An 11,651-nucleotide genomic window follows, 5' to 3' on the forward strand; every position below is an offset into this window, starting at 1 on the left:
AAGAGTCAACAATGTAGAGAGGCAAAACATTCGTGCCATATTTTTTTGATGATCAAATATTTGATATGAAGTTGTTTGATAGTATAGAAATAGCCTTGTAGAGTTGATATCAAAAACAAAAAGTTAGTACATTTGTAGAGTTGAATTTCAAAAACATTATGGATTTGATTATCCAGTCCAACATAAAAATGTAGATCTGTTTACAAGATTTCTAAGTTTACATTGATGAGTGGACATTATAGTCCATTGATGATGCTTGGTTTGCATAATTGACGTCAAATTTGTGTTTTGATGTTTCTTCCAAAACTTGGTTAAAAAAAATCTCTCCTATAATACTCATCAATGTTTACAGACCAGGTGGCTTGAAGAAAGGGACCAAACCATGGTCCTCCTCCTATCTCCACCGCTGCCATTGTGCTCTTTGTCTCTAGTATCACCTGCATCATTATTAACCATAACCAACAACGTTTATAATTAATCTTGTTTTAACTGCCTTGGGACTAGCTTAAGACTTTTAACTACAAGGGTTTCTTAACCATTTTGCATGCATATATACCTTGCCTTTACTTCCATCATGTAGCCGTTCCCATATCTGCAACTTCAGTTCACTGTGACAACTATCTCTGCAAACCGTAGCTAGTCCAACTTCTCCTGTAGGAGCATGCAGAGGTGTACCCGGTTCATTTGTTCTTGCCTCTAGTTCCACCTGCCACAAGACATTCATCGAGTGTCAGGAATCTAGCCATAAGGTATATATGATGATGTCAAAACTGAAACTGAATGAATCTGAGGAAGAACAACAAATTTTACCATATGGGTTTCGTTCTCTGCAGTCACATACCAATAACCCCAAGGAGACATTTCCCATCTAACAACACCATTCCACGGTACCAACTCGTAAAATTTCCCATCATAGTGTACACAAACCTGCACATAGATTTTGTAAGCTGTTTGCTTAATTCTAACATTGTAGATTCATTCACTTTCATGGCATACCAGTGCAGCATTTTCATATGTGTTCAATCCAGGCAACTGCCTCAAACCGCCACCAGCTGTCAAAGCTACTTCTCCACTTGCTCTTTCAAAGACATTACATTGGACCTGTAAAGAGACATTGACAAATAAAGCTATCTAGCAGGGTTCAAATGTAGTAGTACATGTGGGTGGTATATACACATGCCCAACAAGATGCATAAAGTCTGGAACAAGACAATGTAACAGAAGGTATAAGATCTGTTTACCCAAAACCATTTTCTTGGGAAGCCTATACCCCAATTCTTCTCTGAATAAGAAGGTGCATCACGGAACTCAAACCTTTCACCACTCCATTCTATCAACCCTCCAAAAACCAAGAGATAAAAATCATAAGAACTAAAATAACAGTTTAATTGCTGCTGATTAAAAGAGGGTAATAATTAAAGCAAGTGGATGATTTCTTTCTTAGTTTTCTACTAACTTAAGAAAATAAAAGAGAGGAAAGGTCAAACCTGTGGAAAGGCCTTTTGCCATGCATATCTGCCAATGAGGCTCAAATACAGGAAAAGCTGCAGGCCATCCTGCTGTAGACTTCTGCTTGGCTCCAACATCACCCCAACCGTAAACAGGACGAGTACTATACTCCCAACGAGCAGATTTCACAGTCTCCGCATAGTCAGTCCTACCAAAACAAGTAAATTGAATACATAAAACTTTTCAATAAATTAAAGTGATATCTAGTTGCAGTGCAAAGCATCAGATAATTACCGGCCATCATCGCAAATGTGACCTTGATGCCAAAACGGGGTAGCTTGGAATCCTTCTGACACTCTTCTGTTAAATTCCTACATGTCAACATTACAAGTGAATAATAAGAGTGATATAAACTTGAGATTTCCTACAAGTAGAAGTAGAATTCAAATCACTGAGGGGATGGCCGGATATAATCGGAAAGACACAAAAGAGTAGCCAACGGGAGAAGAGCGATAGATTGTTTCTACCTCTGGTGGAACCTCCTTGTTTGGAGACGTTGCGCCTGGCACAGCACTAAAAGTATTCCCCAAAACTAGCTCATGTCCATCTACGCATGAGTAAAATAAATGATTAGGTAAGGAATCTTTAAAGTCTTATGTTAAAGAAAACAGAACCAGCACCAAAAATATAACAAAAGACTTAGATCAATAACGAACATAAGTACTAGAAGTTGAAACAAGACTAAGATTCATGTCTTAAAAGGAGCAAGAAGTATACCTCCCCAGAAGTTGTGAGAGTCATGTGTGTATTGACAAAGATACTTATCATTAGCGCCATGAATCTGGGCTCCGACACCAGTGAACCTAGGTCCATATAGAGCAACTTCTACTGGTGACAACCTCTGCCGGAATGCAGGATTCTCCACAGTATACATAAAACAAAAACCTTCCTTCTTCTCTGGGATTGAAACTCTGAAATACCATCCCTCGAAGAACTTTGCAGCTGATCCATCGAAATGGTATCTGTAAATTGTTTTTTTCAAAAGTTAAAACAACATTGTTTGATTAACAAGCAAAGCACGAAAGGAACAGTTTATTAAGTTCATATTTTCAATTTACCCACAGTGAGGACTGAGGAGTCTGGAGCTCCCGATTGGAAGACGTCGGGACGTAAACAGGTTTCACATCAGTTGAAGAAGTTTGATCACTATTCGACGCCGAAACCCTAGGAATGGTGCGGGGGGCTTGTTTAGCTGATTTGAACCTAACGAGTGAGCGAGTGATGGGAGGTACAGAACGAGAGAGGAGCTCAAAGGAAGATAAATTAGGGTTCATCGAAACAACCAAGCTCCGTATCTCCATTAATCCAAGACTTGATTCAGAAGAAATCTGCAAAAGAATGTGAAATTGTGTGCTGGTAAGTACTTACGTGGCCAAAACGTAATGTTATTTATAACAAACTTGTTACTAATGGAGTATCTCGATATATATTTCCTTTCTCAAAAAACGTGTTCTCGACAAAAGTGGATGTAAATACATAAATCTTTGATACTGACAAACAAAAAACCATTAAAACTATTTTAAATTTAATCCGCGGTGCACCGCCGCCGGACAATATTTTTAATTTTAAAAATTTTAAATTTATATTATATTTATTTGTTATTTTATTATTATTTTTTAATTTTAAAAATATAAAATTTTAAAGGTATTTGATATAAATATTCAAAGTATAGGATTGTTGTAGTGTTTTCAAAGTTTTAACCCGTGTGGTATATGTATAGTTTAGTGATACATATATCTCGTGGTACACATCTAAAAAAGTGTTTAAAAAAAAATAATTTCACTTATCTCCCTATAAGTTTTTGCGTAAAAAAAAGTAATCAAATAATTTTTTTTTTCAAGTTCAATTATGTTAATTGTTTTACCAAATTAGCATATTTTATAGTTTATAATTTTTCCATGTCAATATATATATTTTATGATAATTAATAGAATTTTAATTTTTTGGTAATTCCTCAAAAAATAAAAAATAAACCAAATTATATGGGGGATTTCAACATATTTAATGTGATATTTTATAATTGGATTTTGGGTTTAGGAAATTTATTAATGTTAATATAATTATGGATATTGTAAACTTTTGTTATGGAAAATCTGTTGTATATCATTTAAATTAGAGAGATCCTAGCATCCATAAAAATAGCTTCGTAGATTTAATGGGTTAAAACTTTAATGGGTAGAGTTGTTTGGTTTAATGGTGTTTGTACTGGGGATAGCACAACACTAAATAAACAAGATTTTGCGGGGAAAGAATGAAGCTAGTTCTTTATTAACGATGAAATCGTGAGGTCGTCACTAACACGAACCAAGATCGAGCTCGTCAGTTCACAGGAGAACTACCAAGTCAATAATGACGAGCTCGGAAGCTAAAAAGGATTATACAAAAGACAATAACAGTTTTAGATGCAAAGTATTGCTCTCTAGGTATTGCCCCGGGGTCCGGATCCTCATCTCAATAAATGTATGATGCTATTTATAGGCGAATGTAGAACTAGGGTTCCCTAGGGTTCCCAACGCGAAATGACAAGATTACCCTCTGCGGAATGTTAATGACCTGCTCCCAATTTTGTCGGACCGAAATCACAATTAATGAGTCTTGTTGGGCCGAGTGACATATTGGGCGCAACCCATGTCCAACAAATGGGTAGAGTTGTTTTTGGAAAAATCGAAATGTATAGATGTTGTTAAGATTTTATGGCAATAAATGTAACAAATGTTGGTCAATTTTAGAAAGTTTAGTATTTGAGTTTCTCTGCAATGTTATTTATGAAATTGTTTTAAGGGTTAATGTTGTAAAAAAAAATTAAATAAGTAAAACTTAAAAGGCATAAACCAAAATATACAGTACTTCAAAAATGTTAATATAGATAATTGTAAATATAAGTGAGTAAATCTTTTTTATGATAGTCAACTATTTTTGGTTATGTTTAAAATCCCAGATTCTTTTCCCTTGTAATAGAACAAAGCTTGAGATAGTCCACTATTTTTGTTTATGTATTTTTTGATTTGCTTAGATAGTCCACTGTTTTTGTTTACGTCTTTTGGCGAGATCTATGAATGGTAGAAGGAGGGAAGGATTAAGAAAAATCAATGACTTAAGTAACGAAAAAAAGGAGTGAAGGATTAAGAAAAATCAATGACTTAAAGTATCTTTAATGATTTGTTTTGATTTGATTAGTTTATAGATTGAAGGATTAAAAACAAATTGACGGTGGAGACTACTAAAACATGGTTTTGTAGATAGATTAACAAGAAAAAAGGAAAACATGAATTAGTAACTTAAATAAATAAAAGATGAAACAACTAATCAGACCGTTCCACATTATATTGCAAGTTTGCAACGTACGTTATCTGTATATACTCCAATCAGATCAGAGCCTCCTCCTCACCTGAAAGAAACCAATCTCACTAGTCACTCCCTTGTCTCTTCTCACTCTTCAAGACAATTCATCGTCGTCCACTCGTCCGTCTCGTAACTATTCTCTGTTTTTTTTTTTTTACACCATGGAAACCGAAACTATGAGAGTACAACAAGTTACTACGACCATGTCGAATGTACCTCCAACTCTAGGGTTCACGAGCCTAATCAAAATCGAAGTACTGTACGAAGTGATCGAAGAGTTGCTCGAAGACGTTACTGGAACAACGCACGTGGCATCGTACATGACTCCACCTACTCCAGTCTCTCGTGTTCTCCTGAAGCCACGTAGCTTCGATCAAGATAAGCTCTCTCGTCTTCTTCGTCGTCGTCTCAACCGCGATACTTATTTTTCTCAATATTTGGCTGATGAAATCGCTCTTTGTCGGTATTCGCGTGCGCACAGTATCATAAAGACCAAAGACCTTTTTCTCATGTCCGTAAACGTGAGAGTTGTTATAGAGATTCGGTTTATATTGTCCTCTGTTTATGTTCCGTCGAGTGGTGCTTCGGTTGATGTGTTTCAAAGGTTGCTTGAGGAGCAAACTGTGGAACCCGTGGATTTGGATGAGAAGTGTTCAATATGTCTAGAGAAGTTGTGGGAATCGTCATTAGAGTCATCAGAACAGTATCATTCAGATGCCTAAGTGTTTACATTCGTTTCATCAAAACTTTATTTTTGAGTGGCTTGCTCGTCACAATTCGTGTCCCTTGAGTCGTAGAGTTTCGTACGAGGAGGATGATCAAGATTAGGGTGAATTAGGGTTTAGAGGTTTTCTTTCCTACTGAATTTGGTTCATGTATTGACCTTTTACTATGTTTTATAAGCAAGTTGTATGAACAGAACATCTAAGATTAGCCTAAATAGGGTTAGGTTTGTTTTAATGTTTATGTAACGATTATGAAAGTAATTTGTTTTCGTATTGTATCAACCTTTGATATCAGTAATTCAGTATGCATTTTTTATTTATTGAACTCATCGAATTGCTTCATTCTTGTAACAAAGTAAAGCTGTGGCAGAGACTTGAAGATTGTTCAGACTTACCAGGAAGATTCGATTTATCCTCTAGGATGAAGTGCTAGCTTTAATAGGGACTACTAATGCATTGAAAGAGAGACCATTGCACAACAGTTAAGAGTATCAAGAAGATTTGATTGATCAAATAAAAATGTAAGTACAAGGATCTCAATTTCTGACTGGTTAAATTACATGGGAAGGCATGGAACTTTGGAGTGATCTTACGAATCTAAACCCAAGAAAAAAAACAACTTTCCCTAATTCTCTGACATTTATACACAGAAACTGAAGTTGAGATCAAAAGAGTTACACAACTAACTTTGAGTAAGGATTTACAGTTTTCACCACAGAGGATATGACATTTTCCCATTGTCAATGTTTTCTTCCACCTTTACTCTCTTTTTGTAAGGCATGAACCCTCTCATCTCGGTACCCGACGATTTCAACTGAGAGAAAGCCGATCTCTCGCTTCTTTTAAACTCCGGTGATACCCGAAGTGTCATTTCTGTTTCCATGTTTTCCGAAGAAGAAGTGGAAGAAGAACATAGAACAGACTCATGTGTTTCAGAGTCTAGCTTCTTCTTGACATCTTCAGAATCATCAGAGCTAGTTGAAGAGTTGTAATCACCAACTACAAAAGTTTTTCCAAAGAGCTTAAGGCTTTGTTTGGTCTCTGATTCTGGAGACAGTGATTCCTCTGTGTGAGATGATAACTCATGCCCCTGTCAAAGTTTAGTAATGTCAGACTCAAGACTAAACAAGAATACTGGTTATCAAACTATATCACAACTTGTGTCGTGTAACAACATACCGGTGAGTGTTGGTAATCAGCTGAAGACGAGTTAGGAGAGTTTGAACCGATGGAACCTAAGCCATCTGAGCCATGAGCTGATAAAACCGATGTTGGAGATCGGTCATCTTCATCCTGAACCAGCTTGTTGGCTCCGGTTAGCTCACCATAAGCCATCTCTTTAGCATCTGGAATCACCAGCTTTCTAGGGTAAGGATGCATCGGCTTTCTCTTCGGCCTTGGAGGTGGGATCTCAATGGTCTCAGAGCTAACACCAAAATCACGAGCAACCTTAGAGAAAAACTTCTGAGCATGGCTTCGAATCTGAACAGCAGTCTTTGTACCAACATGTTCTGTTTTCAAAGGAAGAATCAACTAAAGTCAGATCTCTACTCTACCCAATAAGTAGAAATGTGCATTTTAGACTCTCTCTCTAAAGTCAGATAAGCACACACACCTTCGATTCGTCTCCAAGCTCTGCCATAGAGTTTCAAAGATTCAACAAACTTCTGATGCTCTGATTCAGTCCATTTCTCTCTTTGTTTAGTGATGGTATAAGGCTTCCTTGTCTAATAAAAATAAACAAAACTCCCAATTAATCTCAAAGTTCTAAATCTGAAACAAAATCAAGCGCAAAGAAAGAGATTAAAGAAAAACAATAAGTACCTTGAGGTAAAAGGCATCTGTGGAAGATATAAGCTCATCGGAACCTCCGTCACATAGACTCTCACAACGTTCCTATAATCACAAATCCAAAAGTTACAATTAGTCTCTTAATACAAATGTTTTGTAAGTAAAATTTGCAAAGAATCGTAACACTAGTACGCATCGAGAAGAGTCAAGACCACCAGTAGTATAATTAGGGAATTAAAAAACTTGCTCTTACCTAATAAAAGCATCAATACATTAAGAGTAGTAAACAACCGGACATAATATCCCACAAATCGCCTGGTCTATTAACACAATTTTTAACCTGCCACAATCGAATAATCTTNGTTCCTCTGTGTGAGATGATAACTCATGCCCCTGTCAAAGTTTAGTAATGTCAGACACAAGACTACACAAGAAAACGGTTATCAAACTATATCAGAACTTGTGTGCGTGTAACATACCGGTGAGTGTTGGTAATCAGCTGAATACGAGTTAGGTGAGTTTGAACCAATGGAACCTAAGCCATCTGAGCCATGAGCTGATAAAACAGATGTTGGAGATCGGTCATCTTCATCCTGAACCAGCTTGTTGGCTCCGGTTAGCTCACCATAAGCCATCTCTTTTGCATCTGGAATCACCAGCTTTCTAGGGTAAGGATGCATCGGCTTTCTCTTCGGCCTTGGAGGTGGGATCTCAATGGTCTCAGAGCTAACACCAAAATCACGAGCAACCTTAGAGAAAAACTTCTGAGCATGGCTTCGAATCTGAACAGCAGTCTTTGTACCAACATGTTCTGTTTTCAAAGTAAGAATCAACAAAAGTCAGATCTCTACTCTACCCAATAAGTAGAAATGTGCATTTAGACTCTCTCTTTAAAAGTCAGCTAAGCACACACACCTTCGATTCGTCTCCAAGCTCTGCCATAGAGTTTCAAAGCTTCAACAAACTTTTCATGCTCTGATTCAGTCCATTTCTCTCTTTGTTTAGTGATGGTATAAGGCTTCCTTGTCTAATAAAAATAAACAAAACTCCCAATTAACCTCAAGTTCTAAATCTCAAACCAAATCAATCGCAAAGAAAGAGATTAAAGAAAAACAATAAGTACCTTGAGGTAAAAGGCATCTGTGGAAGAGATAAGCTCATCGGAACCTCCGTCACATAGACTCTCACAACGTTCCTATAATCACAAATCCAAAAATTACAATTAGTCTCTTAATACAAATGTTTTGTAAGTTAAAACTTGCAAAGAATCGTAACACTAATACGCATCTAGAAGAGTCAAGACCACCAGTAGTATAATTAGGGAATTAAAAAACTTGCTCTTACCTAATAAAGCATCAATACATTAAGAGTAGTAAACAACCGGACATAATATCCCACAAATCGCCTGGTCTATTAACACAATTTTTTAACCTGCCACAATCGAATAATCTTCAGTTCCAAGTTCTCTCATACATAGAGCTTTTAATCTTGAAATAAGAACAGCAAAAAAAAACCTAGTTCTCTCTCGGATATAATAAACCTAATATTAGGTTAAAACCTGTCTGGATTCCATAACCTCTGTCCAATAAACAAGACTTAAACATATAACAATCGTGACAAAAACCAAGATTGCATAAGATAAGAATAAGAACTTAAGAAGAAGAAAGATCTCACACCTGCATAGCCATGCTTGTAGAAGAAGAAGACTTGAAAGTTTAAGATTCGATCTGAAGATGTTTTCTCGCCGGAGAGAGGGAGAGAGAGAGAGTTGCTTGGTGAGAGATAGAGAGAAGATAGTAATAATTTAGGGAAAGGAGCAGAGTCAAGGGGTTACTTTAAAAGAGCAAGGGGAAGATAAGCCACGTAAGCATTTATGTTTATTTTGGGTTGAAAAAGCGTAAATAATACTAATAAAGAGGTGTTTCGAGAAACTAGTATCATGTGGCTCAGGTTAAAAGATGCTAATGACACGTGGAGGATTGTCTTCTCATCTTTTCGCTTTTTTGTCTTTGCGGAGAAGATATTATTATCTGTTCTTTGTTAAATCTTGTCGGAGATTTTTTGATTTATTTAATTTATCCACTTGGAAGAAAAGCTAAGCTCATTCAATTATCATTTTGCCAAACTCGCGAGTGGCCAACGCGTGCTTGTTTAACAACGTTGTTTACGCTAACTTCTTTACCCAATTTTTGTTTCTTTTTATATTAATCAAGTGGGGTGGGCATTTCGGTTTAAATTCGGGTTCAGTTTGGGTTCGGTTCAGTTTGGTTTATTCGGTTTTGTTAATGTTCGGGTCAGTTTATGTTTGGTTCGGTTCGGTTGGTTTGGTTTGGTTTTAGTTTGGTTCAGTTTTAATTCGGTTTTAAGAATCAATTATTGTAACAAAATAAAATTGATTATGGTTTTATAATAGTTAATTGATCAAATAAATTAGAAAAGATAGAAAATTAAAATTAATACCTAATATTAAATATAATTAAATTTATATTTATATTTAGTTAATTTTATTAGAAAATTTAAAATAATGTAAAATAGAAATAAAATGCAAGTGGTAATAGATAAGATCACATGTTTATAATTTTAATAATATTAACAATTAATTTAAGAAACACATTGGTTATTGGATCGGTTCGGTTTTAAACCGAACCAAACCGAACCATTTGGGTTGAGAAGAAACATAACCGAATGGTTGGAGTGTAGGATTGTGTTTGGTTTGGGTCATTTTGAGTTCGGTTGGTTCGGTCCGGTTCGGTTTAAATGTCCACCCCTCAAGTGGAGTGCATATTTAAAGTTTGGATTCGAATATGGTATTCTATTTTTTCCCATAATATTATTTTTTATAATTTTTAAAGAAATAAGTTCAAATTTTAATCAAAATTACAATCTTAAGAAAAAAACATATTTAGAGTTAATTAATGTGTTATTCTTAAAAAAATTATCACATAATTTCATTACTATTAATTAAGTTTAAGTTTTAAATATATTTTATATATTAAAAAAATAATTTATTGAAATGCACATCGGTTATCCGCAGATCTCACTATTTCAGGGATGGATGCAAAGAGTTTTTGTGGCTCAAAATATTTAAACTCATTGCATGATGACTTAGCGGACGGGTTTGACCCGGTTAACAATTTTATTTATATCATCTGATTCATGAAATTTTTGATTTTTGCGATTTTTATTTGATTTGATAGTTCAAGATTTTGATAAAAATCTAACCGATTACTAATTCGGTAACATTTAATCCAGATTCGCTATCATGTCAATCTAAAATTTATGATGAAACGATTACTATTTTAAAATTTCATGAATTCAAACCAATATAAGTCTATATTATAAAGATTATACTAAATAAATATATTTACAAATGTAATATATCAAACAAAAATTTCACTCTGTATAATAGCACATGTTATTACCTAGTTTGTATTTGTTTTTCATGGTCTTGCTTCTCTGTTTGTCTTCTTCGTTACCACCGATGGCTCCTCAAGAATGATGTTCTTTGGTAGATTTGTTTATGGTGATTAAAAATAAGTTTCAAACCAAAGAAACTTTTTGGTTTGAAGGAACTCTTTTTAATTATATTTGATTAAGGTTAATTTAGCCATTTTACTTATGTAATTAAGACATATAAGCCAGTAAATAGCTAAAATTCTTGTGGAGATTCACATAATTTTCTTTTAAGTGTTTATTCTTTTTTTTTTGGACAAGTGTTTATTTTCTTTTGTGAACAAAAAAAATGAAATGTTGAATTATGTTTAAGAAAACAAAAGATACATTTGTTGAAGAGATTATCAAAGCTATAGTTCATTGAATGCTATTAAACAACAATACTAATATAAATCGGTCAATGTTTTCGGTTTTCAAACTTCAGTTTTTCATCATTGGTGGCATTTAATTTTGTTGTGTAGCCCAAATTTAATAATATCGAGATTTTTAATTATCTCTTATATATTAAAAGAGAAGCATTTTCACACAAAATGCTGATGTTGTTACCTAGTAAAAATTATAGTAAAAATATTTAATAATTATTTTATACCGCACAAAATGCGGTTGTTACCTAGTAAATGTGTAAGGTAAACACATGCCAAAAATCTAAGTAATTGGGGGACGAGATTTTGCCATAATATTTAAAAGAGCACCGTTACCAAATTATGCAAAAATTATCTACTAAACATACAGTTTGATTATGAATTATATATAGTTTTAGTTATACTTATTTAATGTCTCATTATAACTGAAAAATGATTTACGACAATTTAAGTACATTATCAATTAAAA

The 11,651-nt window shown here is 34.7% G+C and overlaps 2 protein-coding genes and 1 pseudogene across 6 annotated transcripts; 1 reads left to right on the forward strand and 2 right to left on the reverse strand.

Annotated features, from left to right (window-relative positions):
* On the reverse strand, nt 312–2,810 carry LOC104720514 (tocopherol cyclase, chloroplastic-like). Its single transcript, XM_010438406.1, has 10 exons — nt 2,572–2,810; nt 2,227–2,471; nt 1,977–2,056; nt 1,744–1,820; nt 1,488–1,657; nt 1,242–1,339; nt 997–1,101; nt 811–927; nt 557–706; nt 312–437 (listed from the first exon to the last, which is right to left on the reverse strand). Exons 1-10 carry the CDS (start codon nt 2,808–2,810, stop codon nt 312–314), a joined length of 1,407 nt encoding a protein of 468 aa, XP_010436708.1.
* LOC104719344 lies at nt 4,831–6,241 on the forward strand (annotated as a pseudogene).
* Nucleotides 6,066–9,191, reverse strand: LOC104719342 (protein REVEILLE 2). 5 transcript variants are annotated; one of them, XM_019231352.1, is made up of 7 exons: nt 9,044–9,191; nt 8,882–8,945; nt 7,621–7,707; nt 7,401–7,472; nt 7,192–7,303; nt 6,756–7,087; nt 6,066–6,666 (listed from the first exon to the last, which is right to left on the reverse strand). In XM_019231352.1, the coding sequence occupies exons 6-7, from the start codon at nt 6,954–6,956 to the stop codon at nt 6,286–6,288; spliced, it is 582 nt and encodes a 193-aa protein (XP_019086897.1). In that variant the 5' UTR covers nt 6,957–7,087; nt 7,192–7,303; nt 7,401–7,472; nt 7,621–7,707; nt 8,882–8,945; nt 9,044–9,191; the 3' UTR covers nt 6,066–6,285. The 5 variants fall into 5 exon arrangements, with proteins under 5 accessions (XP_019086897.1, XP_019086896.1, XP_019086898.1 ...); XM_019231351.1 differs by lacking the exons at nt 6,756–7,087; nt 7,192–7,303; nt 7,401–7,472; nt 7,621–7,707 and adding exons at nt 7,847–8,178; nt 8,283–8,394; nt 8,491–8,562; nt 8,712–8,798 and having other exon boundaries at nt 9,044–9,189; XM_019231353.1 differs by lacking the exon at nt 8,882–8,945 and having other exon boundaries at nt 9,044–9,188.

The sequence above is a fragment of the Camelina sativa genome, chromosome 10, assembly GCF_000633955.1.
Source record: "Camelina sativa cultivar DH55 chromosome 10, Cs, whole genome shotgun sequence".
In the NCBI taxonomy this organism is placed as follows: Eukaryota; Viridiplantae; Streptophyta; class Magnoliopsida; order Brassicales; family Brassicaceae; genus Camelina; species Camelina sativa.

What these genes read in the sequence shown, in the direction of transcription:
- LOC104719342 (XM_010437254.2), bottom strand. An exon ending in CAGATGCCTTTTACCTCAAG is followed by an intron (nt 8,395 to 8,490) that starts GTACTTATTGTT and finishes TATTTTTATTAG; the next exon opens with ACAAGGAAGCCTTATACCAT. An exon ending in CTGATTACCAACACTCACCG is followed by an intron (nt 6,667 to 7,846) that starts GTATGTTACACG and finishes AAACTTTGACAG; the next exon opens with GGGCATGAGTTATCATCTCA.
- LOC104720514 (XM_010438406.1), bottom strand. Translation starts at nt 2,810, where the DNA reads ATGGAGATACGGAGCTTGGTTGTTTCGATGAACCCTAATTTATCTTCC. An exon ending in CAGACTCCTCAGTCCTCACT is followed by an intron (nt 2,472 to 2,571) that starts GTGGGTAAATTG and finishes AACAATTTACAG; the next exon opens with ATACCATTTCGATGGATCAG. An exon ending in TCCCAAGAAAATGGTTTTGG is followed by an intron (nt 1,102 to 1,241) that starts GTAAACAGATCT and finishes GTCTCTTTACAG; the next exon opens with GTCCAATGTAATGTCTTTGA.